The 27743-nt window shown below is 31.5% G+C and overlaps 1 protein-coding gene across 1 annotated transcript; it reads left to right on the top strand.

Annotated features, from left to right (window-relative positions):
- Positions 1-25: 25 nt before the first annotated feature.
- LOC129226421 (protein BTG4-like) lies at positions 26-21323 on the top strand. The gene is made up of 5 exons (XM_054861020.1): positions 26-136; positions 3989-4128; positions 13801-14033; positions 17196-17307; positions 20358-21323. The coding sequence occupies exons 2-5, from the start codon at positions 4051-4053 to the stop codon at positions 20595-20597; spliced, it is 663 nt and encodes a 220-aa protein (XP_054716995.1). The 5' UTR covers positions 26-136; positions 3989-4050; the 3' UTR covers positions 20598-21323.
- The last annotated feature ends 6420 nt before the right edge of the window (positions 21324-27743 follow it).

The following is a 27743-nucleotide window of genomic DNA, read 5'->3' as shown; positions in this document are numbered from 1 at the left end:
ATAAAATTTCGTTTCTTCCTTCCTCTTTCTTTCTTCCTTAGAAGTAATTAATTTAATGTAAATTGAATGTTTGTGTTGTGATCTGTGCTTCGTTTTCGTTTCAAAATCATCACCTTTAAGCATTACCGCATCTCAAGTAAACATATTGGCTTTCTTCAGATGTTTTATTCTTTTATTATGAACTCGGATATAAATATTTGAATCAAAATATAATGTAGTTGTATATTGAGACAAAATTAGGTTACTTGAAAATTATAAGGGGATGGTTATAAATTCATGTTACCTATGTTTATTTTCAACTGAATTGTGATTTTCTATTTTTATAAATAAATTTTAAAAGCGTGTTTCATTTAGTAGGTTAAAAAATGCTTCAAGTTGTTCTCAAAATTTTTTCAGTCATTATTGTTTACTAATCGTTGTATATGTATGTAACCCATATTTGTTTTATTGACGACAGTGAAATTTTCTTTGAATGTTTTCGGTAGTTAAATCCTTGCGGCTAACCAAATAAGCCCTCAATATTATTATTTGTATTTTGAAGCTCAAAAGTAAAACTGATGACCCTTGCTGTATTGTAAATAGGCTACAAAAAAAAAAGACGCACATATAAATGCATTGAACCAACTTATTAAGTATCATTATAAAATTTTGCTTTTAATGTGTTAGTATTAACGTCTTTGTTCGCAACACATACAAGTTTTGAGAGCATATTTCAATTTGTTCTGCAGTTATTTGAAAAATCTAAATTTTCAAAAGTTTGCTGTTTTATTTAAACCTGAAAAGCTAGGATACGGTATAATTGAATTGTTTATTTTAGAAACCACCTAAATGCACTTTTTTCAACTTTTGGAAAACTAAAAAAAAAACTATTTTGCAGTTTAAACCAGGGTTGGCAGGTTTCTGCTGAGGCGGTAAAAACCACTGGTAGAAACCGGTTAAAACCGGCATGGCAAAAACCCTTTTCTGCCACATTTATAGCAGAAACTGGCAGAAACTCAAAAAATGACATAAATGCAATTCCTGACATACAATAGAAAATGTATAAGAAAAATAATTACATATTAACCCAAACACAATTTATTTACAACACTATCACTATTTAAATCAAATTTTACATTGTTTTCACACTGCAGCAACCTTAACAAAAAACAAGTTTTGACGAAGTTTCTAAACCTAAACAATTTCTCAATTTGTTGTGCACAAAGGAGAAATTTGCGAAGATTCTTTCAATCCCAGCAGAACTAGCAGGCAGTATCATCAAAAAAGAAGCAAGATTCTCAAAACTTTCATCTATATCACATTTTTTCAAATTGAACCACCATGCGATAGCTGGAGTAGTTGTTACAACTTGATTGGAAAAATAGGTTTCGGGAAAAGGGGTCAATTTGTTTTGTAAAGCTATAGTATAAGGTACATAATCAGGGTTAATATTTGCGAGTAAAGTTCGGGCACTTTCTTCTTGATTACATGATAAATTTACTCCCAAATATTTTGGATGGAGCATATAGACGAGTAAATGGTTATCAGTAACTGCTTGAATAAATCTGTGCATCACTTCCTTCTCAAAAGCACACATAAGAGCGTCTTTTGTTAAACGAATACAAACATTGCAAGCCTCTGCAATTGAGCAGTTCTCTTTTTGAACTGAATCCAGAGCAATAGCAACCGGTTTTATCTGCAGCAGCAAGTGTAACTTCTTTGTGATTCATCTGATTATTTATAATCTGAACAATACCTTTGTCATGAATATCACCTTCCTGTTCTTCTAGTATTTGTAAATAATATGGGCGATTCTTCATAAACGACTCTAAGCAGTCCACCTAGCTATTCCACCGTCTATTACAAGATATATGTGGTTTCACAGCTTTTGGATACTCTTTAGTCAAGCTCCTTGCCTGTGATAGTTTCTGAAATATTTCTGGACTGAAACCACATGTTTAATGAGAGAATCTGGTGTGATATCTAGTCCAAGAAGATTTAAGTAACAAGCTGAACACCCATAAGTTGTAACAGATGGCATTTCTTCTTCAATAATTTTCCTCATTAACTCCATCTTGAGTTCATTATCAGTTACTAGAGATAATACTTTGCAGTCATATTTCGTTTCAAGCTCTATTATTGCATTGTTTGCTAAATCAGCACAGTAAGTTGCAGCAGCAGGAGCTCTTTGAGAATGGCTTTATTCTGTTATATTAAGTGTAAAATGACAAGTTCCTGAATTTTAGAGTTTAATGAAATAAAAAAAATCTGTATTTGTTTAAATATTTTATATATTACACTTTATATTGAATGCAAACAAAATAATTATAAACAAACTGAAAAATTTGTTACTTATAACATTACAAGGCTAAAATTTCTAACACATAGCAATTTCAACTATGATACATTTTACTTTGCTTTGGAAATGTCTGTCTTGTTATTTAACATATTTGTACACTAATTATTAAATAACTATTATATTAAGTTTTTGCAATGACGAAATGGAGTTATATGTTTTATTTTACTTAATTGCCTGTCATTAAGTAATTATTAGAGCTATTAAAAACATTTTCTAGTTTTTGCCAGTTTCTGCCGGTTTTTACCGGTTATAACCAGTTTCTGCCACTGGCAGGGCAAAAACTAGTTTCTGCCGGCTAAAAGCCAACCCTGGTTTAAACAGGGTCTAGTTTCCTCCAAATATATTTTTTTTTACCAAATCAAAAACATGCTATTGGGATAATCAGTTTAAAAAAAAAAAAAATCCTTAAAGTTTTTGAGTTATAAATTTTTGAAAAAATTTACCTGGTTTCTGCAATAAATGAGTGTACTCAAAGGTTTTTTTTTTTTAAACCATTATTGAAATTAAGTAAAACCATTAATTTTTACCTGTTTTGCTGTCATAGGTTAGTAACAAACATACTTAAGTATGAAAAAGAATTTTTACTATGCCCTAAATCAAAAAATTACTTAGACTACACTCTACAGTATGTCTATATACAAAGATCTGGCCTTATTCACTTATTCAGCTTCTGGCAACTCTTTGTCAGTTGTTGGCCATTGGATGATAGTGTCATAGAATTGTTCATACCCAACAGTGGATTCCATCAACTTTTTCATATCGTCTATCTTTTTTTTTTTTTTTTTGATTGGGACCTAAAACCAAAAATCTGACTGTGCAAAACCCGATAAATTTTAAAATTTGTTTATCCTACAAAAATGTTTAGCTAAAAGTAAAATCCAAACGTTTAAAATAACCTTGGTAAAATAAAAGTTAAATAACCTTCCCCAAAGGAACAAAAGAGCAAGTCACAAAACAGGTGATGCCATTCTTCACGAGTGAAATTTACCACAGAAAGAATCTGCTGCCTGGGTTTTTTCTCAAATAAACGGATTATTTTCAAGGCTGCCAAATAATATTGCCGATATGGAACCTAGATTATTTCTGCACTAAAAGATGTATTTACCTTTAAATTGTACAGTACCACCAAAAACGCATTTTTTGATATTTTGTCCCTTAGATGGTTTTTGAAATATAAGATTCAATTATGAATGATGTTGATAATGTAGTCGCCTAGTGAGACTGAAGATAAATGATGGAGTTGAGAAATTATTTTGTAATTTAATGAAACTTTTAATGGTTTTTTGTAGCCCAACCTATTTATTTGGCTGGATTTTCATGTTTTAATAGGGATCTTGGAATGAATGAGGCTCCCAGATGTTGGAAAACATACTTCGACCACATTACTATTCTGTCAACTTAAAAAGTCTTAATTAAAAGTTGATCCATGAGTTCTTTATGTATCATTTTAATATGAATAAAAATGGGGGGGGGGGGATTCTATTTTATGGGAAATGATAACTCTTATGAACAAGCAAGTAATTACCTTGCTGCAATTTTTGATTTTAAAAACATTTGCTTTGTCAGAAACTAATTCCAGTTTGTTTTTCAATATTTATTTTAGAATTTTATATTGCTAACAAATAAATGATGTATTTTTTTTCTATGAAGTTTTCATATCATTCTGCATATGATTATCTCTCAATTTGATAACTACCTCAGTTCATTGAAGTATGAAGGAAGAAATTTGTGCTGCTGTGACTTTCTTAACAGATTTGATGGGGAAAAGTAAAGACCTAACTCCAGACCAGGTAATTATACTTGCTTCTTAAGGTAAATAGCGAATATCAGTTCCTGTCATAACTGTGTTATTAAATTGTCCTCCCCCTCCCCACATACACTAATAATAACAACCTTGATACAACTTGGTCGTCTTTTCAACTTTTAACTCGCTTCTTTTGCATTGAAACAGGATTCCTCGTAAAATCAAATGGTATAGTGTATGCAATTTCCTGCAAATTTGTGCATTTTTATATTATATGATCTTTTTATACTGAGTATAGATAAAACCCCTTTAAGTATAAAGCTAAAAATCAGTAAGTAGAGTTGGTCTAAAAATCATTAAATAGTGAAGATTAAGAAATAGTGAAGATTTTGGTGACCTTAAAAGGTTTAATACCATTGGAAGAGAGAAGGAAGAAAGCAATAGAAATATCTTCTAAAAATAAATTTTGTTCTTGTTGTTTTGTTCTTTTGTATGACGACATATGTCATACATCGTTCTTAGCAATGCTTTTTTAGCGCCAACAGGAAAAAATCAGATAAAAAACATGATCAATGCACTTCAGAACACAATATATATAAAAACAACATAAAACCACAACAAAAAACATCACGAATATACGCTTCAAATATACCAGAAACTAGAAAGTTTTTGTACACAAAGAACAATTACTAGAAAGTATTTAAAATGCTTAAATTGACAAATTACTATAACAGCTCATCAATGAAATATGTACCAATAGAAATAAAAGCTATTTTCCAACATGCATTCCATCGAACAAAAACTTTTCTCATACTCTGCTAAAAAAGAGCAAAGCGATTCAAATTGCGATGTTTAAAACGGAAAACATCCCCAAAATCAATAACTATTTCAGCCAAAAAAGTGCTTAGTTACTCAAATTTTGATGTATGAAAAGTAGAAATGTCTCAACAGAACATCCTAAACATAAACAATACAAAAATACCATACATTTATCTGCTATCCAGACATGCTTTCAAAATACCTATTATATTTTACATAAAATAACACCTTTATATTTTTATTAAATGCTGGAGTCAACTTATTTTCAGAAATTCAGTACCTAAAGGAGGCACGTTAATAGAATGTCTAAATAATTCGTTGGCATCGATAAAAATTAACTTTTAGAACAAAATAACTGTACTATTTCTGTAAAAATTAATTTACATACAGTAAAAATAAAGTTAAAAACTACAAGAACCCCTCAAGGATTTGTAAAATCAAAGAATTTCAGAAGTGAGAGTTTTTTTTTTTGAACTTACCTTTTTATGGTATAAATCCTCACACTCAGTCTAAAACAATACATCATATGACAATGGCACGTTACAGATACACACCAGGTTGGAGTTAACTTTTAATTAACGTTCAAGTTTGAAGAAACTGACATTTTCTAATGTTTTTATTTCAAAACACAATACTGAATTTAAACTAACAACAAAATAAGCTTTCCTGTAAGGTATATTGCACGAAACAACACGTGTATCTCCTGCATAAAACCGAGTAAACAACCCAAGTAAACAAGTTTGAACAGATCTGAGATTGCCTTTGGGTTGCCAAACACAGGTAAGTTTCGCCAAAGATGCCATGCTTAAAAAATTATCGCCTCATTGGCGAGAAAAATATTTCAATTTTGTGCAAAAAATGGGATGTCGCCAAATGGGGGGGGGGGGGGGTATCACATCTGTAGCAAAAAAATTTCTTTGAAACTGAAAGATCGCAGATAATCCGTCCCGAAGATAGGCCACCCGTGAATAATCGTAAGATTACTGTTTATGGTCAATCCTCGTAACTGTTACTCCCGGATTTCATGTTATTCCAGATGTTACATCAGGTTACTTTTTCAAAGCCCAGGAGAGGCCTTGTCAGCCTAGTTCAAAACTAGGTGCCCAGCTGCAAAACCAGGGCTGGTAAAAGTTTTTTTTTTTAAACCCCTTCCCTCCACCCTAAAAAAAGTTTTTTTTCATTTAAACCAGGTTATTTTGAGTTAAACACTATTTGTAAGATAAAACCATTTTATTTTAGGAAAATCATGGAAGATTTTATGAATTAATAGTTAAGGAATGTTTAATATTTATATTTGTACCTATTTTTTTTGCAATTGAATAATTAAGGGTAAAATCTGGTAATTTCATTTCCTCATACGTAGGAATTTCTATAGGAGAATATTGTTTGACAATCTTTAACTATTATAAAAAATACAATATGTAAATGGACCTTGGTATAAGTAATGAGAGAAATAATTTACTGTGTTACTCAAATTAAAATTGCTCATTCTTAAGCGTGCTAAGTATTTTAAAGTATCTACAAATGAATCACTTTAAAATCATCGATGCATATTGTGCTTAAAGATTTAAAAAAAAATTACATGTAATGTATTTACCTAATGTATAAGTGACAACAATTATAGAAACAGAACAATTAGGTTTTAAGAAAATCATTATGTTTTCCATAGTAGACGATATTTCCCCTGGTTTAATGCATTCAGAAACAATTTTTTTATCGAAGAAAAAAAAATCATTTTAATTAAAAGCCTCAGTGTAAAAATACTCTTTTAATACATTTTAATAATGAAGACTGTTATAAAAATTAATGTTTATTGATTCGTCCACCATTCATACATGAGACTTCTTTTATTATATTGGGATCAAAACAGTTCTTTGAAAGGTAAAAATTTGGCATCATTATTTTTTTTAATAAGAGTTACATGGATATTTTCTGTTTTCATAATTTAAAAAAAAAATTATTTTTTTGCTCTGATTGCTTTGTCTATTGGGGATACAAAAAGTGCAGATATAAGCAGGCCTGCGCCAAGCCTGTTTGGCTCTGTTGTACATAAGTCTTATGAGCGCCTTTATGCAGTGGCGTTTGGGGAGAATATAGTTGCACTTGGAATGAGGTTTTGTAGACAAATATAATATGGGAAATAATACATTTTCATTTAATGAATTAAAAACACAATGTGTAAATATTTCTTTTAGAATATTGTGTTGTACACTTTTACTTCCTATCAGTTCAGTAGCTCCTCTGATAATGCTTTTTGGAAAAAGCCAATATTTCAGCTATCAAAGTTAATGCCACTCTAAATACCTCTCTAATTGATAAATAATCAATCAGACCTTTATGCCTGTCAAAACATAACAGGGTATTTATTATATTTAAAAATTGAAGTATAATCAAGAAGAGATCCAGGAATTCTCTTCAGGAGAAGGGGGAAATTGTTTTAAAGCTTCAATTTTGGAAAAATTACAGAGGGGAGTTTCCAAATCCTCTCTCTATAAAATCATCTAACATCATTTAAAAATGCGTTTCTGGAACTGCAAAAAATTTTGAAAAATTAACAGAGGGAAGTTCTAGAACTTTATTCCTTCCTCTAACGTTACCCAAGATGATTTAGAATCGTGTTTTTAAGATTCAGTTTTGCAAAATCTTGCAAGGCTCTGAACCTCCTCTCTGCTTAACTCCCCAATGATAAAATTCCGTTTTTAGAGCCCCTATTTCAAAATTTTGGGAGTGAAGAGTTCCAAGCCTCATTTTTTTCTCCTAACTTCACCATAGATTGCTCATAATTGCATTTTTAAGACATTAGTTCTGAAACATTAACACTACGGAGCTCCCTTCAATTCATCGAAAATTGTCTTAAAAACACTGTTAGAGCTTCAGTGTCGAAAAAATGCCGGCAGAGTCCCTCAAGGAAGTGGTGATCCGCCATCGACACCATCGTCCCTCCCTTGTATCCACCCAAGAGTATAACAATGAAGAGCTATTCCACCCTAAAATCTGAAACTAAAATCTTTTCTGAAAAAAAGTTATTCTGAAGTACGGAATAGTTAAAAAGGCATTGAATTCAATATCTGTGACAAGTACATTCTCCAAAGCACTTATTGAGCAATCACGATTGCTTATTGCTTTCATTTGACTGTCCTTGGCGTTGTGGTTCCTTTTTCAGCTTGGACCAGGCCTGCAGCACCACCGGCGGCGGCGCGGCTGGTCCTGAGCACTGTCCCCCGGAATCCACTTTTGCTGGGCGGTGGCGTCCATGTCCTACACACGCATGCTCATACACACTCTCCTACATGCGCACGCCTTTACACACATACACACGCCTACGTGAACACACGTAAGCCTACACACATACACACACAACTATATACACGTAAGCACCCAGGAGGAGGGACGGAGGGAGCCATTTCTAGAAACAATAACTCTAACCAGTAGAGTCTTGTCGCAACTCGTGATTGCAAAAAACATAATTTGAATTCAAAGTTTCGGAATTCAAATTAGAGTTTAATTTTTTTTTTTTTAAGTTTAAGACACATGACAAATAATTAAATAAAAGGGGGGGGGGGATCAAGTAACAATGGTCAAGTTGTTACTTTTTAGAACTAAAAAGATAAAAAATGCAACTCTTTTTTTACAGTGCATATTGAAATCTCAGCCACAAACATGGACCTCACTATCAACATGTATAAGACAAAGGTTCATGGTAACACTGCCCTCTTCAATAGGAAAGTTACAACCTATTAAGTATTCATATTTTGACTATTGGATATTGTTAATTGACCCTCAAAACTGAAAAATTCGCCATTGCCGAATTTTAAAACACCATGATTGATTTTTAATGCATTTTGAAAAATCCACCTGCAAAAGTGACCTCTTCTGAAACGTCACGAGCTTACGTCACAGAGCACTAATGGGCAGCCTTCCGCCGAAGATCCCTTGTTTTCGCTACGGACATTTTGAGCGTGCTAATATTTTTATTTTTTAGAAATTCAATAATCCTTTTGAACACACTATGGAAGCTGCATTTGTTAAAGCACAATTTAATAATCTTCCTCAAGTAACATCAATAATGATATTCGAATATTTCTGAGAGGATGAGAGGTTTAATGTTCCAGAAATGCGAGGAGGTAAGCCTTTACACTTCGTCTTCGTAGCCAACTGCACGTCCTTTGGCTTCTCCCGCGGCAGAAGAGCGTATGACGTCACTTCCTGTACCATTTGACGTCAGAATCGCTTGAACTTTAAAAATTAATTTAAAAAAAACTACTTATTGTATTTCAAATTTTTTTTCACCTATGATGTTCATACATGTTACTGTATCATATAAAAATAAAATTGAAAAATCGAAAACTTCCCTATTAACATAACCCCTTTTGTGTAAAAGATCATGCTTTTGAAAGGATTTGCATGTTCAAATCAGGGCTGGGTTTTAGACTGTCCGAAATTTGTTTACGACAGGACAGGTGGTTTTTACCATCAAAACAGGGTTTCCGCTACGGTCGCATTTTTCGCAAAATGCGAAAAATCCATTTAAATTGCGAAAATAAAACAAGGCGTTTTCGCTTTTTTGCTCAAATAAAAAAGTACAGAAATAAAGAATTAAAAAAAAAAAAAACTATGCATGAAGCATGATCCGAGAGATTGTTAAACAAGAACGGCGATACTCAACTTAATCATATTACAATTCTTAGTTCAGAAAATGTTTCAATTACTATTAAGTTCAACAGCCAGTACTGAGTCTTTATTTGCAATCTGACCTCCGAATAAATGAATTTTTGGGCTTCATTAAATGTCGATGTTTTAGCATTTTGCTAAACTTTTTTTTCTAACTTTAGCTTTTTTGCTAAAGAAGTTTTAAACTCAGCTTAAACCCTGCATCAAAAGGGTCCGAAACTGTCTTAAACTGTCCAAAAGTATGCTAAAACTAAAGGGGTGTAATCTAATCAATTTGTATTTACTGCAATACAGGCGTCCCTCGTACAACACAGTACTTCTACAACACGATTTCGATATTACACGGTACAAAACTCTAATTCATAACTACATGGTTTTGATGTAACAAGAATTTTACAAGAAAGAATTCAATTTTTGTTCAATATACTGTTAAAAAATGTATGATAATAACTGTAATAAGTTTTTATTTTGTTTTTATGAAACTTTTACAAAAAATTGCTGTGTTAAGTTCAAAAGTTTGGTTTCCCTGTATAACAATAACTTTTAACTTTTAAATTACATACGTACTTGATTTTTCTCATCAGTGTTCTAAAAGCAAAAAGGTGAATATTATTTTGTTCCCAATGCATCCTAAGAGGATTACAAACATTAGGATTAAACGTAAGCTAAATTTGGCAAACATGAAAAATGTAGTTGAAACAAATTGTGAAATAAAATAAATAGAATGATTCTATTTATTTTATTTTAAACTTTGTTTTGTTGTTGTTGCTCAGACGAACTTCATTGCTACAGAAAAGCTCAGATATTGTTTCTTATAGAATGCGTTTTGTTCTTAGTACAGAAAAAAAAGTGGATTAAGTTTCTTCTTGTTGTGCATAACAGTTTTAATTTAAGGTATGTAAAATGATTAAGTTTTATCGTTTATAACAACTCTTATTTTTAAATCAGTACGTCTTTGTATGTTCTAGTTTTCAGTTTTCGTTTATATGTTCTATTGAGCCGAAGTTTCAGCTATTATAAAATTGTCACCTTATATATTGGTTTCGATATAACACGATACACATTCCTTGATTTACATTATTTCAAGGTCTTGCATAACACGGTTTCAATATAACACGGAACATGGTTTCCATATAACATGGCCCACATTGACATGATTTATGTACATGACATTATGTACATGATTAATTAGGTTAGAAAACCATTTATAAAAAAAGTCTCGTATAACAGGGTTTCGATACTACACAGCACGAATTAACCATGTTATACGAGGGATACCTGTATTTACTGATTGGTTCTTGTAATCTAAATAGGAGAGGGTGGCCCAAAGCGGGTAGGTTTTTTAAGATCGCTCGAAAATTGTAGTTTTTAGATTTTAATCTTAACAATTTCGGTTTTATTTCCTAGTAGGGTTCTTGAACTTCAAAATAAAAAGTGATTCCTCAAAAAACTTAAGTCATCCGAAGTAACAGATTAAGATGATTCGGCCACAGCTGGAGAAGCCCGGAAAATAACCCGACCAGAGCTTACACATTCAAGAGTCCCATGGGATCCTGAACAAAGGGAAACAAGGTGGATGGATATTAAAATTGACTTAAAAACTTAAAATATTAAAAACTGGCAGCGAGTTGCTGCACATTGTTTGAGTTGGGAGAAGCAAGCTAAGCAGCCAAGACCTGCAACAGGTTTTTGCCCTTGTAAAGAAGTATTTCACACAAGTAATTAATATGCAAATGTGCTTACTGTATTTTTTTTTATATATAACATGAAGCAGGTGATTTGCCAGGAACAATAGTGAAAAACACAGAAATACATAGTGTACAAATCATAATACAACATATATTCACAGTAAGAACCAAAATGAGGAATAGCAAATTTCCCGCGCCTGCCTCGTATGCTCAACCTTGTGTACTATAGACTTCAGGTAATATCATTCAACATTAGGAAGAAAGATGATAATGTATATTAGCATCACATTCGTTTTCTGTAGAAGATTGAGCTTTTGAATAGCAAGTTTAGACACAACAAGGCAGTTATTTTTCCTTTTAGATGGGTAGTGAGAGAGAGTGCTTGTTTCAATGATTTCATAAAACCATCATAAGATACAATGAAAAGTTCAATTTTAATTCTTTGGTTGGAGTTTCTTCCCTCCTTTTTGGATCATTTTTGATCTCAATAAATCTTAAGCAATCAAACAAATTAAGTAGTAAAAAAAGTTTTGTTTGAAATATGCTTTTAGAATTATTTTGAAATGCAAAAGACTGAGAAATAATGATAATTAAATGAATAAAAAAAGGACAACTTGGATTTTTTCTCCATGTAATTTTAGAAAAACTTAGTTGGCCTTGTATATTTATGTACCTAACAGGACAGCTGCATTGATTTAAAAAAAAAAAGAGAAATTATTTAGCAAACTAGCACTACCTTAAAAAATATTAGTTTCTAAATTTATTAAATCTAATTTAGGCATAAAACATTGTTAATTACTTTGCATTAATTAGATTTTACTCTTTGCAATAATTTTTAAAATTTATAAAAACTGTTACGAAAGGAAGTAAATTATTTTCCAGAAGTGTTGGCAACCTTAATTTGCATTAGGTTTTTTCTCATTCGTTCATTCCTTCTTGCAACAAGATCGCGTCAGCAGAATATGCAAATTGCCAGTAGCATTTAAGCTCCCGGCACTTTGCTTCATTCTCTTCCCTTTCAATTTCAACCCAAGTCAGACTTGGTTGTTTCTTTCGGCAGCTCAGTTGAGTCTGTCCGTTTTTGCCGATAGTTTCGGCTTACTGCTCTTGATATGAATATCATAGCTCAGTATGTTTAACGTTTCATACTTTGACTTAGAATGTTAGATTCAGAAGTCATTTAAAGTATTATGAGCTACTTAATAATGTAAAGAGCGTATTCTCAATATTTCCTTTAACATGTCATTGTATATATCATAGCCATAATAAACAAGTTACTTTTTAAATTTGGCTCTTCATGATGTTGCACAAGATAAATATGTTTTTTCAAGAAGTATCATACGTCCTGGTTGAGCTTCCACTTAAAGTTAATAAGCTGAGCACTTTTAAAAGCTCACAGTTTAACAAAAACAAATGTGGGAAAACAATAAGGTTTTAAAAAAACTATTTTTGAAAAAAAAAAAAAAACCACATGGTTTTTTATATTTTTATTTTAAACCAAACAACCCTGTGTGAATCAGTATAAATTTGACCCGTTTAGGGGGGGGGGAAGTGTACTGAACTGACAAGTGGCTCTTGGTGGCCTTGTTTCGCAAACATATGGCACATAATCTTAATGTTGGGTGGCTCTGGATGTTACAAAAAAATTTCAGTTGCTAAGACACTTTGAGCTGCTCAAACACAATAAAATTTTTCTTTACAATTGAAATAATTTCAATGTCATAATAAAAACATCTGGAAACGTTTATTGTAGGATTTTCTGTCAAGCAGTAACAGACTTTGCTATTAAAGATCATGTCTGCCACTGCAAGAATGATGGGGCAGATACAAACATTTAGGGGAGGGGGATCATGTTGAAGAATATGACGTTTTGTGTACGTGACATTTCATTCATTTGTTCTGTAAGATATGAAAGGAAACTTTCTTTCAATTATTAAGGTTTTAAAAAATGAGTATTACAACCACTTGCATTTTATTCATAAAGTGTAGTGGTCAGTTGTAGTTGGTCATTAAAACTTCTACCATGAGAGAAAGAGATAAGAGCCCCTCAATCAATTGATAAGAAATGCACAACCGTTTAGTGTAGAAAAGAGCTTGAAAGGTGTTTCCATTTCCTAAAAATGAGTGTTAGCTGTCAAAATATAATCAGTTTGTGACCAAATTTAATTTTTTTTCTTCTGATTATTATACCCCCCCCCCCCCATTTTTTTCTTACTTAAAAATCAACTTCATGGAAAGTAAGAGTTAAAATGGTGCTCTAAAACTCTTATTGGAAAGTGTTTTGGAATCAATACAGTAATAGGTGAGTATTTTTTTTTCTTATGAGGGAAGACCTATTGCAGTGAATAAGTCAATGCTGTGTTAGTTTAATTAAAAACATCAAATAATTTATGTCTTTCTTTCATCTAACTTTACTTCTAACTAGTGTTTAATTCAATATATTTTTAAAAACTCTGTTGAAGACATTGCTCTGGCAGTGACCTACCTTACTTTGTAGACAGTTGGCGCAATAACAATGGTATTTTCCTTTTTCAATTTAGGTGGAAATATTCCATGCTACACTTGGTTCTGTTTTAATAGAAAGATTTGAAGGTCATTGGTTTCCTGAGAAACCGTATTGGGGTCAGGCGTATCGCTGTATCAGAGTAAATGGCCGAGAGAGGAGAGATCCAGTGTTGGAGCGGGCAGCTCAAATGTGTGGATTGCGCTATCAAGATCTTCATCTGCCGCCTGAGCTAACATTGTGGGTTGACCCTAAAGAAGTCTGCTGCAGGTATTTTTTAGTTTCCATATTTGAAATTTTTTTGTTTCCTATTTAAAAAAAGAAATCAATCTCGGTTGTCTTTCGAAAATTTTAAGTTTTCTAGATAAAGAAAATACTCCATAGTGTTAATTTCTGTACATGACATTAAACTACAAAAATCTCATCAAAACTAAATCAAGTCATAAGCCAAGAAACTGATTTATCCTTTTAACAAATACTGAAATAGATCAACATGATTCATGTGATGGAAGTCAATCTAATACTTCCAAATCTTTTGTGCAAAATTACTTTCTTACTAGGGTCTAAATGACTTTCATTTTGCAAATTCTTATTTAAATCATAAATAAGAATAATTTTTGGGAACTTTTAAACAAAATGTGCTCTATGTTTGTTGAATTTCTATGATTTCTAATTTTGATAAGTCAAAACTTTTTTCTTTTTGAAACATTCCAATTTTGAGCATGTGCTTTGCCGAAAATGTCATGCCCATGTCTGTTAGAGCTTTCAAGCTTTTGCATCCTGTAAGTAATTTCAATTATTTTGTAATTTGGTAACTTTTTTAAATCTATGCTGTCTTAAATCAACTTATTTCAGGCTTTATTTTATTAATTTATTTACCCGTTAACTCTAATTTTAACTTTTATCACATTATCCTGTAGTAAGAAGGTAAACACTTCTTTGTCTAATTTTTCATTTCTTTTTAATTCCAAAATTTAAATTAAGTCCCCCCTCCCTCCTCCATATTATAATTTGTTTTAAATATGTGCAAAAGTTCTAAATAATGCAAAAGTAAATTCCAACAGGGTTGTTTAAAACACAAATTGTTATCAAAAAAAAAAAAAAAACTTTGTGGACGTCAGGATTGTTGAGAGCTTAATAAGATCCAGTGACAAAATATTGTCTTGGCCTTCAATAATGAGGGCCGATACGTCAATGGCCTTCAATTCAATTTTGCTTCAATAATGAACTAACTTTCTTGAAAGTTTTAATTTTTTTTAAAAAAACTTTCAAACTTGGTATATTGTGATTTCTTTTGTTGTCTTTCTAAAGTAACTTGTTAAAATGACGCGTTCGAACTATTGATGTGCCAATAAGCAAATTGGCCGATTACCGAAAAATTAGCTATTGATATTCAGCCAATTCATGATCATGGAGATTTTTAATACTACAATTTCTCCATTATCTTTTTTTTTTGTTTTTTTTCAAAATAATATTTTGAAATTTCATTCAGTTTCTGTGAGTAAATTTTCATATTTTTGTTAATAAAGTTGCATTATGTTAATCTGACATGAAAATTCAAGTTTTAGTAATTGTCTGTATTCAGCAGCAGCTTTTTTTTCTTTTTGTTATTAATAACTACTTAATCCAAGACGTATTCTTTATGAAAACTATTAGGTAATCTTAAAGTAGCAAGCTAAAAATGGGGCATAGAGAAAAGTATCTACTTATGAAATATGTTGCAACATTAAAAATACACATACTTATTCAAAACAGAAAAAAATGCATAACTTCAACTATCAATTTTTGTTTAAAAAAAACTAATAGCATGTGCATGAAATTTTTACAAATTGAATAATACACGAAAACAATTATCTAAAGTGAATTATTTAGTGTAGTAGGAGATATACATATAACCAACCGGAAGTAGCTTGTACTGACAATCCTGAAATACATATTTTTACATTAAATTTGAAAGTACCCGGATTTAATTCTGCATAGTAGTGTTGCTAGAACACAAGCTATGAGGATTGATTTCAATACTTCATTTCGTCTTAGGCAAATTTTGTATCATTTGTCTTACATTTGGAAAGAACACTTTCATGCTGCACATTACACTTACCTTGCAGAAAATTATATTCATTTATTGTTGAAAAATTTATTAATCTTAGTTTCTTGTTCAAAAAATACTCAAATATTGAAAAAGTATTAGAAAAATTTCTTCTCTGAGGATTTATTGGCAAAACTTTGCCGATCATGAATAATCAGCAAAATGGCCGATAACAGATTATTTGGTGCATCCCTAGTTCAAATTAAAATGTTGATCCTTTGATCATAGAACTTATATTTATGATATGGATTTGCACTATGGTTATTTCACAAAAACAAATTTATATGAGTTTGGAAGCATTGTATTTTGAAACAAAAAAGAAAACATATTTTAACATTTTTAGCTCTTCAATCCTGGCATAAGTACAACTTATGGATTTCAAGGAAAACAAGAAGTTCTGTTCAGAACTAAATGAGCTTACTTTCTTGTATACAATATTAACTTTCGAGTATCTGATCAACATTCTCAAAATTAGCTAAAACACAACTTTTTAACGTTTTAAGCTTATTTCTAGAAATAACACATGCCTCACTCTTCTAAAGAAATCGGTGCATAAAAAGGAATAAACAAAGTGGTAGCACCTTTTAAACAAAGCAACCATTGTATTTTTTCCATTGGAAAAAAAACTTTAATGGCTTTCAAAATGAAAAAAATAATTAAATATAAGTTTATTAAAATAAATACATTACAGTGAAGCACCGTTTATACGTTTATCTTTTATACGTTTTTTTCAATTATATGTTTTTTTAATTGATCCCTACAGAGTCGAATACAGATTAACGTTTGTCTATTACACGTTTTTTTCACTTGTACGCTTTTTCATACAGTCCCTTCAAAAACATATAAACAGTGTTTCACTGTATATCAAAAAAAAAAAAATTTTTTGCTTTTTGTGACATTTAAAGGTGCCTTAAGCCTTCTTTCATGCTTTTTTCTTCTTTCTCTGACTTTTACTTGGAAAGTAGGCTAAAAAAAGAAAAAGAAAACAGTATATTTGCATTGTATTATGGATAGGCATGAAGCTTGAAATATAATCCCTTATCCCAATGCAAAGGCTATGCCTTTCTTGAGGATTTCCAATGGGTGTTATGTGTAAAAATAAAAAGCTTAAAAGCATGATATACAAGACCCACTTCACTGCTGTGCTTCAAAGAAGTGGACGGAAAAGAAAAGCAATTTGAGGATGATCTTTGTGTCAAGCATGAAATCTACTGCCAAGCCTGAAGTTACTTAAAAGCAGTGTATTAGATCATTTTTTTTTAAAGTAACTTTTGTAGTTCGTATTGTATGAAGATTAAGAAATGTGTTTTGATATTTTTATTTAAAGTACCTTATTTGAATAGGTTTGGAGAAGATGAAGGCTCTTATTGTACTGTTGCTTCATTTAAAGACAATAAAGAAAATTTAAGTGATAATTATTTCATTCAAGATAGTCATTTGAAATCATTTCATCAAGTAAGTTTTATTTAACACTGTTAAATAATCTATGCAGAAATAAATCATTTTTGAAAGTGAATCTGCAAATTTCCGAGTGTTAAAATGAATAAATAAACAGATATAAATAGTTGAAATACACCGCCAGCTCAGTCGATTCCAGCCGAGGACTGCAATTTCGTGCTTATTAGCACTCATCAGCCTGGCATAGAAGTGACTGAGCTGGAGGTGGAAAACCTTTCCAGCTCAGTCATTCCTATACTGGGCTTATGAGTGCTAATAAGCACGAAATTGCAGTCCTCGGCTGGAATTGACTGAGCTGGCGGTGTATTTAATGTATTTCTGTCTTAGCCCTGGCTATAGTGGGGTAACTTACCAAATAAAAAGTTGAGTTAAATAAATTATTTTTCTTAAAATTAGAATGAAAATTAATTTAATTATTTCAATGTATACTATCTTAGGCTATATTTTGTTTTATGTTATGTTTTACTTTAATTATTTATATATATATATATATATATATATATATATATATATATATATATATATATATAGAACAAGCTTGCATTGAACACACATTTCACTAAAAATTGCATAATTGTAAAAAAAAAATCATTTTAAAATTTAAAAATTTAAAATGGTAATAAAAATCAAAGAAAACTACTAGAGTGTACAGTCATATTGCTAAGGTAAACTCATATTTAATGTCTTATTTTCTCTTAAATACATGTTGTTGCCTTTGTATGGTTTTTTATGGGAAATTGTAGGGTGTTCTTAGTATGCAAATGCTAAAAATAAGCATTTGGAGCTGTTTACATTCATAACCATGGCAAAGAAAATAGATTTTCATATAGCTACAAACAGTCCAAGTCTTGGAGAACATATACCCCATACAAAGGGCCAACCAAAGGAGAACCTGTGATTAGTTCTTTCCCGTTTGGCAGAGGAATTGGGGAAGATTAATACATAAATGAAACAAATATTTCCAGTTTTGCAGTTGGGAAGATCATCACATCGGAGCTACTCTGCATTAGTACAGTTGATATCCACTTCCTCATTGGTATCCCATTACAAATCATCGTCCGTACACTTCATAGCAATAGAAAATCCACTTTTTGCAGAATTTAGTCCGTTTTTTACTTTTACCCTTTCCCATGATTTAATCCCAAATCCAGTAGTCCATTTATGTATGTAATCTTTCAATAGTTTATTTTAATTTTCAAAGGTACAGTAAAACCTGTGAAGTTGACCACCTGTCTAAGTTGACCGCATTTTTCAGGCACAGAATTAGCCCTTATCATATAAATTAACCTCTATAAGTTGACCACCTGTTTAAGTTGACCACTAAAGTAGTGCACTGCGGGTGGTCAACTTACACGGGTTTCACTAATCAATCAAAAATATACATTAAATTATCCTGTAAAACAGCAATTCTCGTGCAGTCAAACTTGCTTTTAATGAGCTCAAAGAGTCCATAATATTTGCTTGCAATAACAGAATGCTCATGAAAAGAAAATCATAAAAATCCATACTTTCTTGTGTGATTGGTTTCTTTATATTTATACAAAGTTTGCCAATTTGCTTGGAATGTCTTATTGTCTCTTCCTTGTGTTACTATTGCTTGAGGAATACTCATGGCCCAAAAAACATTATTTGTACCCCTGAATTCGGAAAAAGTTTGGAATTTTTCTGCACTTCCCAGAAGTGATAACATTAGCATCGATAAATGTATAATTTTCTTCTGTTTCACTTCTTCACAAATTAAAAAACAAAAAGAAAAAAAAACATTAACAATGGTACATCATTTTCAGTAAGTTACCGCCCTATAGCCAGGGCTAAGGCAGAAATACCTGAAATACACCCCCAGCTCAGTCATTCCGGTGTTTTTCAATGGTACATCATCTCTTGTTTTTAGGACTTATGACTTATCACTCTTGTTTCACTTTGGAATGTTTAAGGATCTTTTCCAAAAAAGGTTACGCTGAGTTGGAAGTCGGTAGAAATTTTATGAATTGCAAAAATATTGCTAGCTTTAAAAGTGAGTTATGCTCCCATAGAGTTAACATTGTTCCAGCAAAAACTTTGATTTTCTCACTAAATCTGGGTTCTGGTTAAATCAGGATTCATTACGAGAAGTTAAGTCTTTGTGCCATGCTAAGCTAAAAAAAATTTCATCTGTTGCTAAAAGCAAGAAAACAAAAGTTCATGCATCTGCTATTATAAGCAGCACTGCCAAATGCAAAAAATATGAGTTATTCCAGACAAGGATCACTGACCCAAACTAAATTCTTAGGATATTGATAGGATTCGAGTCTTATAGAAAAGCTATATACCAAAACTGAAACTTGGACAAAAATTTATATGACAACTTTTATGAAGGACATCTTATGTGGGGCTAAAAGTTTTCTGTTAAGTTAATAAGTAATAAGTGAATGAGTCAGGGCTAGGAAAAGTTCCTATAAATTAGCTTTTTTATTTAATTTAAATAGGATTATATTAAAGAGAGGGCTACTACTCATTTCCTAATGCAAAAAAATAAAGTATTCTTAAGTAATGTGAGATTTATGATAATTTTAATTTTTTAGCCATAGTTTTTAGCACTCTTAATTTATATTTTCTGTTTTGGAACATGTTTTTTCATACAAAGTAAAATTTTTTATTCAATACATGTATTTACTTTAAAACTATAATTGTGATGTACCCAATTGCATTTCAAAAATTTTTGTCTTGAGAATTTTTCAACTCTGCTTAGTCTGTGGAAATATTCAATAAATGGTTGTGTTACTTTTCTATATTTTTGGAGATCAAGAAAAAAATTAAAAAAAAAATATTCATGCCAAAAATGTCAAGGATAATTGTTACATAGAGTTTCCAATTCATAGTGCTAAGTAATGTAAGTGAGTGATTTACTTCATCTGTTTCACAGTAATTATCATTGTTATGCATGCGTTTCTTTTTGAAATGTAAAATTCTGATTTTATTTTTATATAGCTCAAAAATATTATTGATTTGTTATATTTGTAGCATTTGATGTACTTCATAGAATGAAATAATTTATTTTTGAATTTTAGAATGCATTTGATTATGCGAAAAAGCAAAAAAGTCGCCGCAAGGCGGTTGATAGTCAGAGGAAAACATCTGTTTATCCTGTGCTAAATAAAGGACACCAATCTTTGAATCCGAAACCAGTACCTTCAACTCGCTACTTAGATTGGGGGGCATTTCACCCTGAAATGACCCCTTTTGTCCGCAGATCAAAGAAACCCACCCGTATTGTATATTCTAACAATCGAAGAAGTAATTTTTTGTAGTGATCAAATTGAATGTTTCAATGTCCAATTGAACTGATTGAATTACCTTTTATGCTTGTTATCTGTGTTAATGAAAAATTGTGCAATTCTGTGTTTTTAAGGAAGTTGTTATCAGTAGATTTTTAAAATGAATTGAAATGGAAAAGACGATTAAATTCACTATATTTGTCAAATGTATTTTTACATGCATGGACTCTGTTTGTAGCACGCTTAAATAGAAGTGCCGCCTTTTTTATTTGTATTTTTATATATAAATTTTTAATGTTCTGTTATGTTTGATAAATTTTTATATTTGATATTTATTTTCTCTTTCATCACTTTATTAGTCAATGTTTTCTAGCTTGAAACGTGTATTTTATAGCTGATGAGCACTACTATTGATGTTATATATGGGATAATGATTATCCATTTAACGCACAATGGCTATCCCAGTATTTTGGTATATGTATATAAAAAATAATTTACATGCAACAGGATTTTTTTTTTTTTTTTTTTGCATTCCATTACATTGATTTTTTTTTTTTTTTCGTTTTCATCTGAATTTACATTTAACATTCGCTTTTTTGAATGCCCTACTGATACAAAGAATTTGATGAAATTCCAAAATGTTGCTTACTTGTTGAATTTATGTATTGTGGATCAATGGTCTTATTTTTGCATTTATGGTCATTTGTTCCTGTTTAAATATTTAAAGTTTTGTTTATATTTAAACATAGTTTTACAAATTTCTTGATTACTAAATACTAATTTATGTGAAAAGAAGGCTTTTTTTTAAATTGTTTAAAACATGTTTTTTTCCCCCTGAGAAGGTTGTAAACATTTAGTTTTTATCATATCAAACTGAATGCAAATGCATGATAAAGTTGTTTTGTGAAAAGCTTATCGAATGTGTTAAAAATTCTATTTGAACTATGCATATTTTTTGCCATCAAATTCATCGCGCACTTTTTTTTTTTTTTTTTTTGTATTTTATTGCCATTTTTTGGCATAAATTTGCTCTGTTTCCTATGAGAAACTGACAGATTTTTGACCTTATTAAAAATAAATATTTTAACATGACCATTATAGTATCCAAGTGTAACTTAAAACAATGAGTTTAAATTTGATAATATATGTGTAATTTTAATGAAACTTTTATAGCTAGGTGTTTCCTTTATGAAGCAGTGTAATTATCTATTCAAATCTGAACTCCTGAGGATCGCTTTACAGCGATCTATGTGCCTTTTTGTAAGCTTTTGGAGCAAGTCATGTTGTAACAAATTGCAAACTGATTGGGTTTTCTAAGTACTGTGGTAAAATTTAAATTGTCCCTCAATTAAACTAATAGTGTTTTTTTTTTTTTTGCAGAATTTTAAATAGAATGTCTATAGACATATTAAAGGTATAAAGAACTTGATTCATTTGTAAATTTGACAAACTTTTTCATATGCATGATTTAATTTTCAGTTGAAACTATTCCTTTTGTTAAGGCAGCATTAATATAAAGTTTTGAATCATGTTTGGAACTTAACATGGATTCTATTTTATTGCTATTAAACAGATTTAATTTCACCAGTATTGATTAAATTACATTATTAAATATATGCATGACTGTCACATTATGGTGTTCGGCATTGGATGAAAATATCCAATTGTGAGCACATGATATCCTTACATTTGGGTCACTCATTCAGGATGTTCTGTCGGAAATCTTATTACTACAGAATCTCTCTTTGATATGTACTTGTGATAAAAAATGGTGAATGAAAAAAACTTCATATTTACAATAAAGTATTTAATTGTTTATGTCGATTATTTTTGTTATACTACTAATCCTTAATTTTTTCCCCCAATATTCTTTTGGATCAAAAATTTGTAAACTGCTTATCTGAATGGTTAAGAAGCATTTTAAATATCGTTCAATACTAGATCAGTGGTTTTGCCTATCTCATTTTTCCTCTTGTGGAATTATATCAGATCTGAATTTTTCAAATTGTGGCTTAGAATCTTATCTGAAGCAGTGGTTCCCAACTTTTTCTCCTTGCAAACCCCTTCTAAAATCAGTAGGACATTGACGAACTCCTTGTGCCATGGTAAGTTAGTTTCAGGTAAAAAACAGTAAAATTTGGGGGAACAAATTTTTTTCTCTACTACACAATTTTAATAACAAGAAACTAAATCATAATTGGAAAACACCTGAGAACAAACATTGATAGAAAATTATTTCAACTAACCAACTAATTTTTAGTAATTATATGTTAGCATTGAAGGATCTCATAATTAAACCCTTGTAGACCAAATATTTCAAAGTCTGGCTCTATGTTTTACAGTTTAAATTTTACATCAAGTTCTGCACTTAATCAGCTTCGGTATCGTTATGAGTCCAGCACAAATTCAGTAATTCTTTAAAATAAGAATCAGTCCTTGCAAGAACACAGCAAATATGCTTACAAATACAGTAGAATTTCGTTTATCCGCACTAACTGAGACGAAAGGCAATCCGTGTAGAGTGGAAAATAAGCAAACCCAATCTTTAAATTAGCAGGCATAAGCATACCTTTTATTTCAGCAAAAAACTATGTTTTGATACAAAATTACACTTTATCTTTTGCACAATCCCCATTTTATAATTAATATAAATCAATCATTCTTTGTAGTTGATAGTTCCGCTGCAGTGGTGTCAGACTGATGCTCCAGGTACGTCATGATTTTTTTAGATTGCTGTGCAATCTGTGCAGGAATTGTACATTTTATCCGAATGAAAAGCAAATGTTTGGTGCTCTTATAGTTCAGCGATCATAATTTATAAGGAAATATAATAAAACAGTACAAACAATGGTAAACAGGTACAGTTGACTCTGTGTTTAATGACTGTCAAGGAACCATAAAAAATCGTTTTTAAGAAGAATGTGTCCTTAAATAGAATGCTTGTAAAACTAGTGGAGCATCCGGGACCGTGAAAAGTTCTTTAAATAGAGAAAATTGTTAAATAGAGTGTTGTTAAACATAGAGCCAACTGTATTTACTTTCAAATACAAAATAATACTAAAACAAAATCACAGTGCATAGGCTTTGCTGTAAGAAAACTTAAAAAAGCTCTCCAGCTCACTGATGACTGTGAACTCAACTAATTAATTTCGAAGCCCCTTCTTATACATAGCATTGAAAGAACACATTCTGCATTTTTCATTCAGATATTCAACCAAATTCTAAATGTTTCTGAGATTGTTTTTCAGATTCCATTTATCTGTTAGGTTTGAAATACCATAGTTATACATTTCCAAATGTCTCAATTTGGAAATGTATAACTATAGTATTTCAAATGTCTCAATTCATTACATTTTTAATACCTGTCAAATGTAACAAACATACTTCATGAAGTCTTTTTACTCTTCAATGATTCAATATTATCCATTTTTGGGAAATTTTTAGGGATACCAAACGGAATGTTTCCTTTGACTTGAATTGAAACTAAATAAGAGGTTAGGGCTCTCAACAGGGCAGAAGACCATTTATTGATTTTTAAGAGAAAAAATTTAAACATTTTTTCACCAATAAAACAAGACAACTGTTGGAGAATAGCTTATAACCATGAAGTATACAAAAAGTTGGAGAATCCAACATCTCTTAATGGTTATAAAGGCGTCCTGCATTAGGTGGTTGGGTCACATATTTCAGGGGTGCCCACCCCTTTCATGGCGCAGACTGAGGCATTGAAATTTTTAAGGGGGTTGTTTTGAGGAGTATTTTGCTCTTGCTTTTAGGAGGATCTTCGCAATATTTAGGAGGAATTTGCCCTTGCTCTTAGGGGGATAGGCACGCCTGCATATTTCGATATGAAGATGCGTTCTCCACATAAAGAATCACTTTCTCCAACATTGAGGGAAAATGTGGAAGAGAAGACCCCCAGCCAAATGGCTGGATGGGATAGAAAGGGATTTTTAAAAGTAATACAGGGTTCGTACGAGTCATGGAAATCCTGGAAAGTCATGGAAAAAAAATAACAGAATTTCAGGCCTGGAAAAGTCATGGAAAATTGAAATTTTCATTGAAAGTCATGGAAATTAATTTCAAGTCATAGAAAAATGTCTTGGACAAAGAGAAAGGAACAGTAGCTAAAGGAACATTAGAAATCTTGAGTGATTTAACAGTACAGTACATAAAAGCTATTAAAAGTGGAAAATTGAATGATCCAAAAATCAAATCTGAATTTTGAAATCTCATTGCATCCACTTCTGTCGCAGCCGCTTGCCATTTTTTGCGATGTGATTTTACTGACATCACTTATTTTGAATTTTCTGATATTTTCAACACTTCTTATGTTTCATACTCTGTAGTAGCAAAAGTTCACGTTCTTAGTTTTGCCACGCCCACTCAAAAAAAGAGCAATTCAAATGCATGTGAGTTTGATTCCATCACTTGTTAGGACTTTATTATTAAATTTATCAGAGTTTTCTTAATTTGTTGAATGTTTTAGAAAATATAGATCTTAAGTCAGGCGATAGATACAGAAAAAGAGGAATTCTAATTCTCTAAAACAGTAGTGCCCAACATACGGCACGCAAAACTAATCCATGGCGACCCACTGCTATGTTCAATGTTCAAGTTGTTGGAATTAAACTTGTTCTGGAATTTCTGAACCTATTAATTTATATGCATTTGAAAATATGCAAATTTGTAAACAAAACAAATATACTTTTGAATCAGAAGATTGATTCATTACTGAATGTTTTTTTTTTCAGAAAAGATCTAGTTTAGAAACAAAGAACTAAACTATATGGCTTAAAACTTAGTCGTTTAAAGAACCAAAATACTGTCAAGTTACGTGGATGATTAAAGGCACTGTTGACACTAAAAGGTAACTTTTGAAGCAAATTTATTGAAACTTAGTGATGACTCATTCAACCTTTCTCCCATTCAATATCATTCTGCCTATTTAAAAAAAAAAATGTCAGACATTTAAGCATCATCATATTCGCTTCACTGCGTTTTTACTCGACTTAAATTTATATGATGAAGACAAATAAGAATAGTTTAGTTTCTTAAGTGTGCACTTATATTTTTTCCATTACGAGTAAGTGCTTCAATGAGGCTGTGGCATTCATATACACCTTTTGCTGAATGCTCATTCCAAATATTACCAAGTTTGAGATTAAATAGTGCTATTCTCTTCGTGTAACGAGGTCATGAAAATTTTCATTGAAGTCATGAAAAAGTCTTGGAAAAGTCATGGAATTTTTTCGTTCAAATAGAGTATGAACCCTGGTAATAGGAGTGAACGGATGGAGGGCCATATTGCACAGGATAGGGTTAGGTGAAAAAAAACTTGGGAGAGACTGTTGGCCAGTAACAGGCTAAGAGGTTCATCGCATGCTTAAAATCACTCATTTGGTCTCATATTAAGCAATAAATTAAGTCATCTAACTCTTGTAAAATGCATTTGAAACTTGCTAAAAACTTGAAAATCGTATCTTTCTGTGTAAAATTAACCGAAAATGTGCTTTAAGAGAACAACTGTATGCTTTACTATCATTACTAATAATAAAGATGAAAGTATATATGTCTGGATCCCTTCATCTCTGTCTGTGACGTGCACAGCGCCTAGACCATTTGGCTGAATTTCATGAAATTTGGCACTAACTAGTTTGTAGCATAAGGGTGTGCACCTCAAAGCAATTTTTCGAAAATTCGACTTTGTCCTTTTTTTATTCCAATTGTTTAAGAACATTTTACCAAGCAAATTATCATACGGTGGATGAGTAAATTACCAAATTTTCATACGTGGAACCATAACATAGGCAAGCAAATGAACAGCAAAATTGGCAAGAAATTCATCATCCATTATTTGTTAATATACAGGTGAACCAAATGACCTTCTCATTTTTTCTACTACGGGCAAAGCCGTGTGGGTACCACTAGTTAAAAATAAAGTTTAGAGAAACGCCACAGGATAACTGAATAAGGTTTTCTTTCTTCTGTAAAGTTAGAGAGGCCTCTGAATTTATGTTTTCTAGAAAAGGACGTGCTTGGTTGCATCTATGAATCTAATCATTGAAAGTTGAGGAGTGACGTTTCAGAAATTTGCATATACTCTTTGTAATGGTTTCACCAAGTGTAATTTAATTTTCAGATGAAAAGCTACTAGGAGAACCAAAGCAATCTTGCTCACTCATCTGCAGGCATTGAATGCAAAAGTTAAGCATTTCTCAGTGTGGCTGCAATTCTATCATGCACAATGAAAATGGTGAAAGCAGGGGTGCCCCCCCTTAAGTGCAAGGGTGCACCCTCCTCAATCTCTCAAGACCCCCCCCCCCCGCTTAAATGTGAAAAATACCCATCAACCCCCCCTCCTAAAAATTTCAATGTTGCAGAGTGCGCTATGACCCCCCCCCCTTAGATGGGCAGCCCTGGTACTTAAATTACAAAATGCATTAGATAAGTGGCTCGTTTGGAAAAAGAGTGCCACAATACGAAATTCTTAATTTTTTTTCCACTTGAAAGTCTTCAATTCACGTTATCTTCTTTGGAAAATAATGACATATTTTGTTCAAATATTAATCACTGGAGAGCACAGCAAATTTTCTGAAGAGTTCAACTTTACACGCTTCTGTAAAATTTCATTTCTTTGTATTGGGCACTCTTCTTCCAAATGAGCGAAATATGCTATCATTTCCTTTCAAAATATATCAAAAAAGAAAAAAAAATGTCGACAAATGAAAAAAAAAGCTTTAACTTTAGACTCCAAGTCACGCAAGTAAACAATCTCACTAGTTTCATTTTAATTTGAGAGCTAAGTAGTAAAAACATAGCGTTTCTGAGAAAAGCTCCGTTTCTTCTTTTTCTAGCAACTAAAAAAGTGTAGGAGTTTTTAATTTATCTAAATTTGTTGCGGCGTAAATTATAATTCAGATTGCTTGAACATTTATTTCACAATCACAATGCAGGGTGCAGCACTGGGCATTTTGAGGGTTAACCCGCCCCCCTGAACTCTTAGTCTTGTCGTTTATTAACATCCTAGGATAGTAAGATAAGAACTGTTTGCCTATCCTCTCCCTATGAGAAAATTCTGGCTGTGCTAGTCGGACAGTATATTGAAAGATCGTTTTAGGGTTTCAACAGTCAAGAAGTCAGGATCTTACATTTTGTACAATCCAGTATGGTAAATAT

This window comes from Uloborus diversus, chromosome 7 (assembly GCF_026930045.1).
Source record: "Uloborus diversus isolate 005 chromosome 7, Udiv.v.3.1, whole genome shotgun sequence".
NCBI classification, from domain to species: domain Eukaryota; kingdom Metazoa; phylum Arthropoda; class Arachnida; order Araneae; family Uloboridae; genus Uloborus; species Uloborus diversus.
Note: the sequence above shows the minus strand (reverse complement) of the source record. Positions and strands in the feature narration are given on the sequence as shown.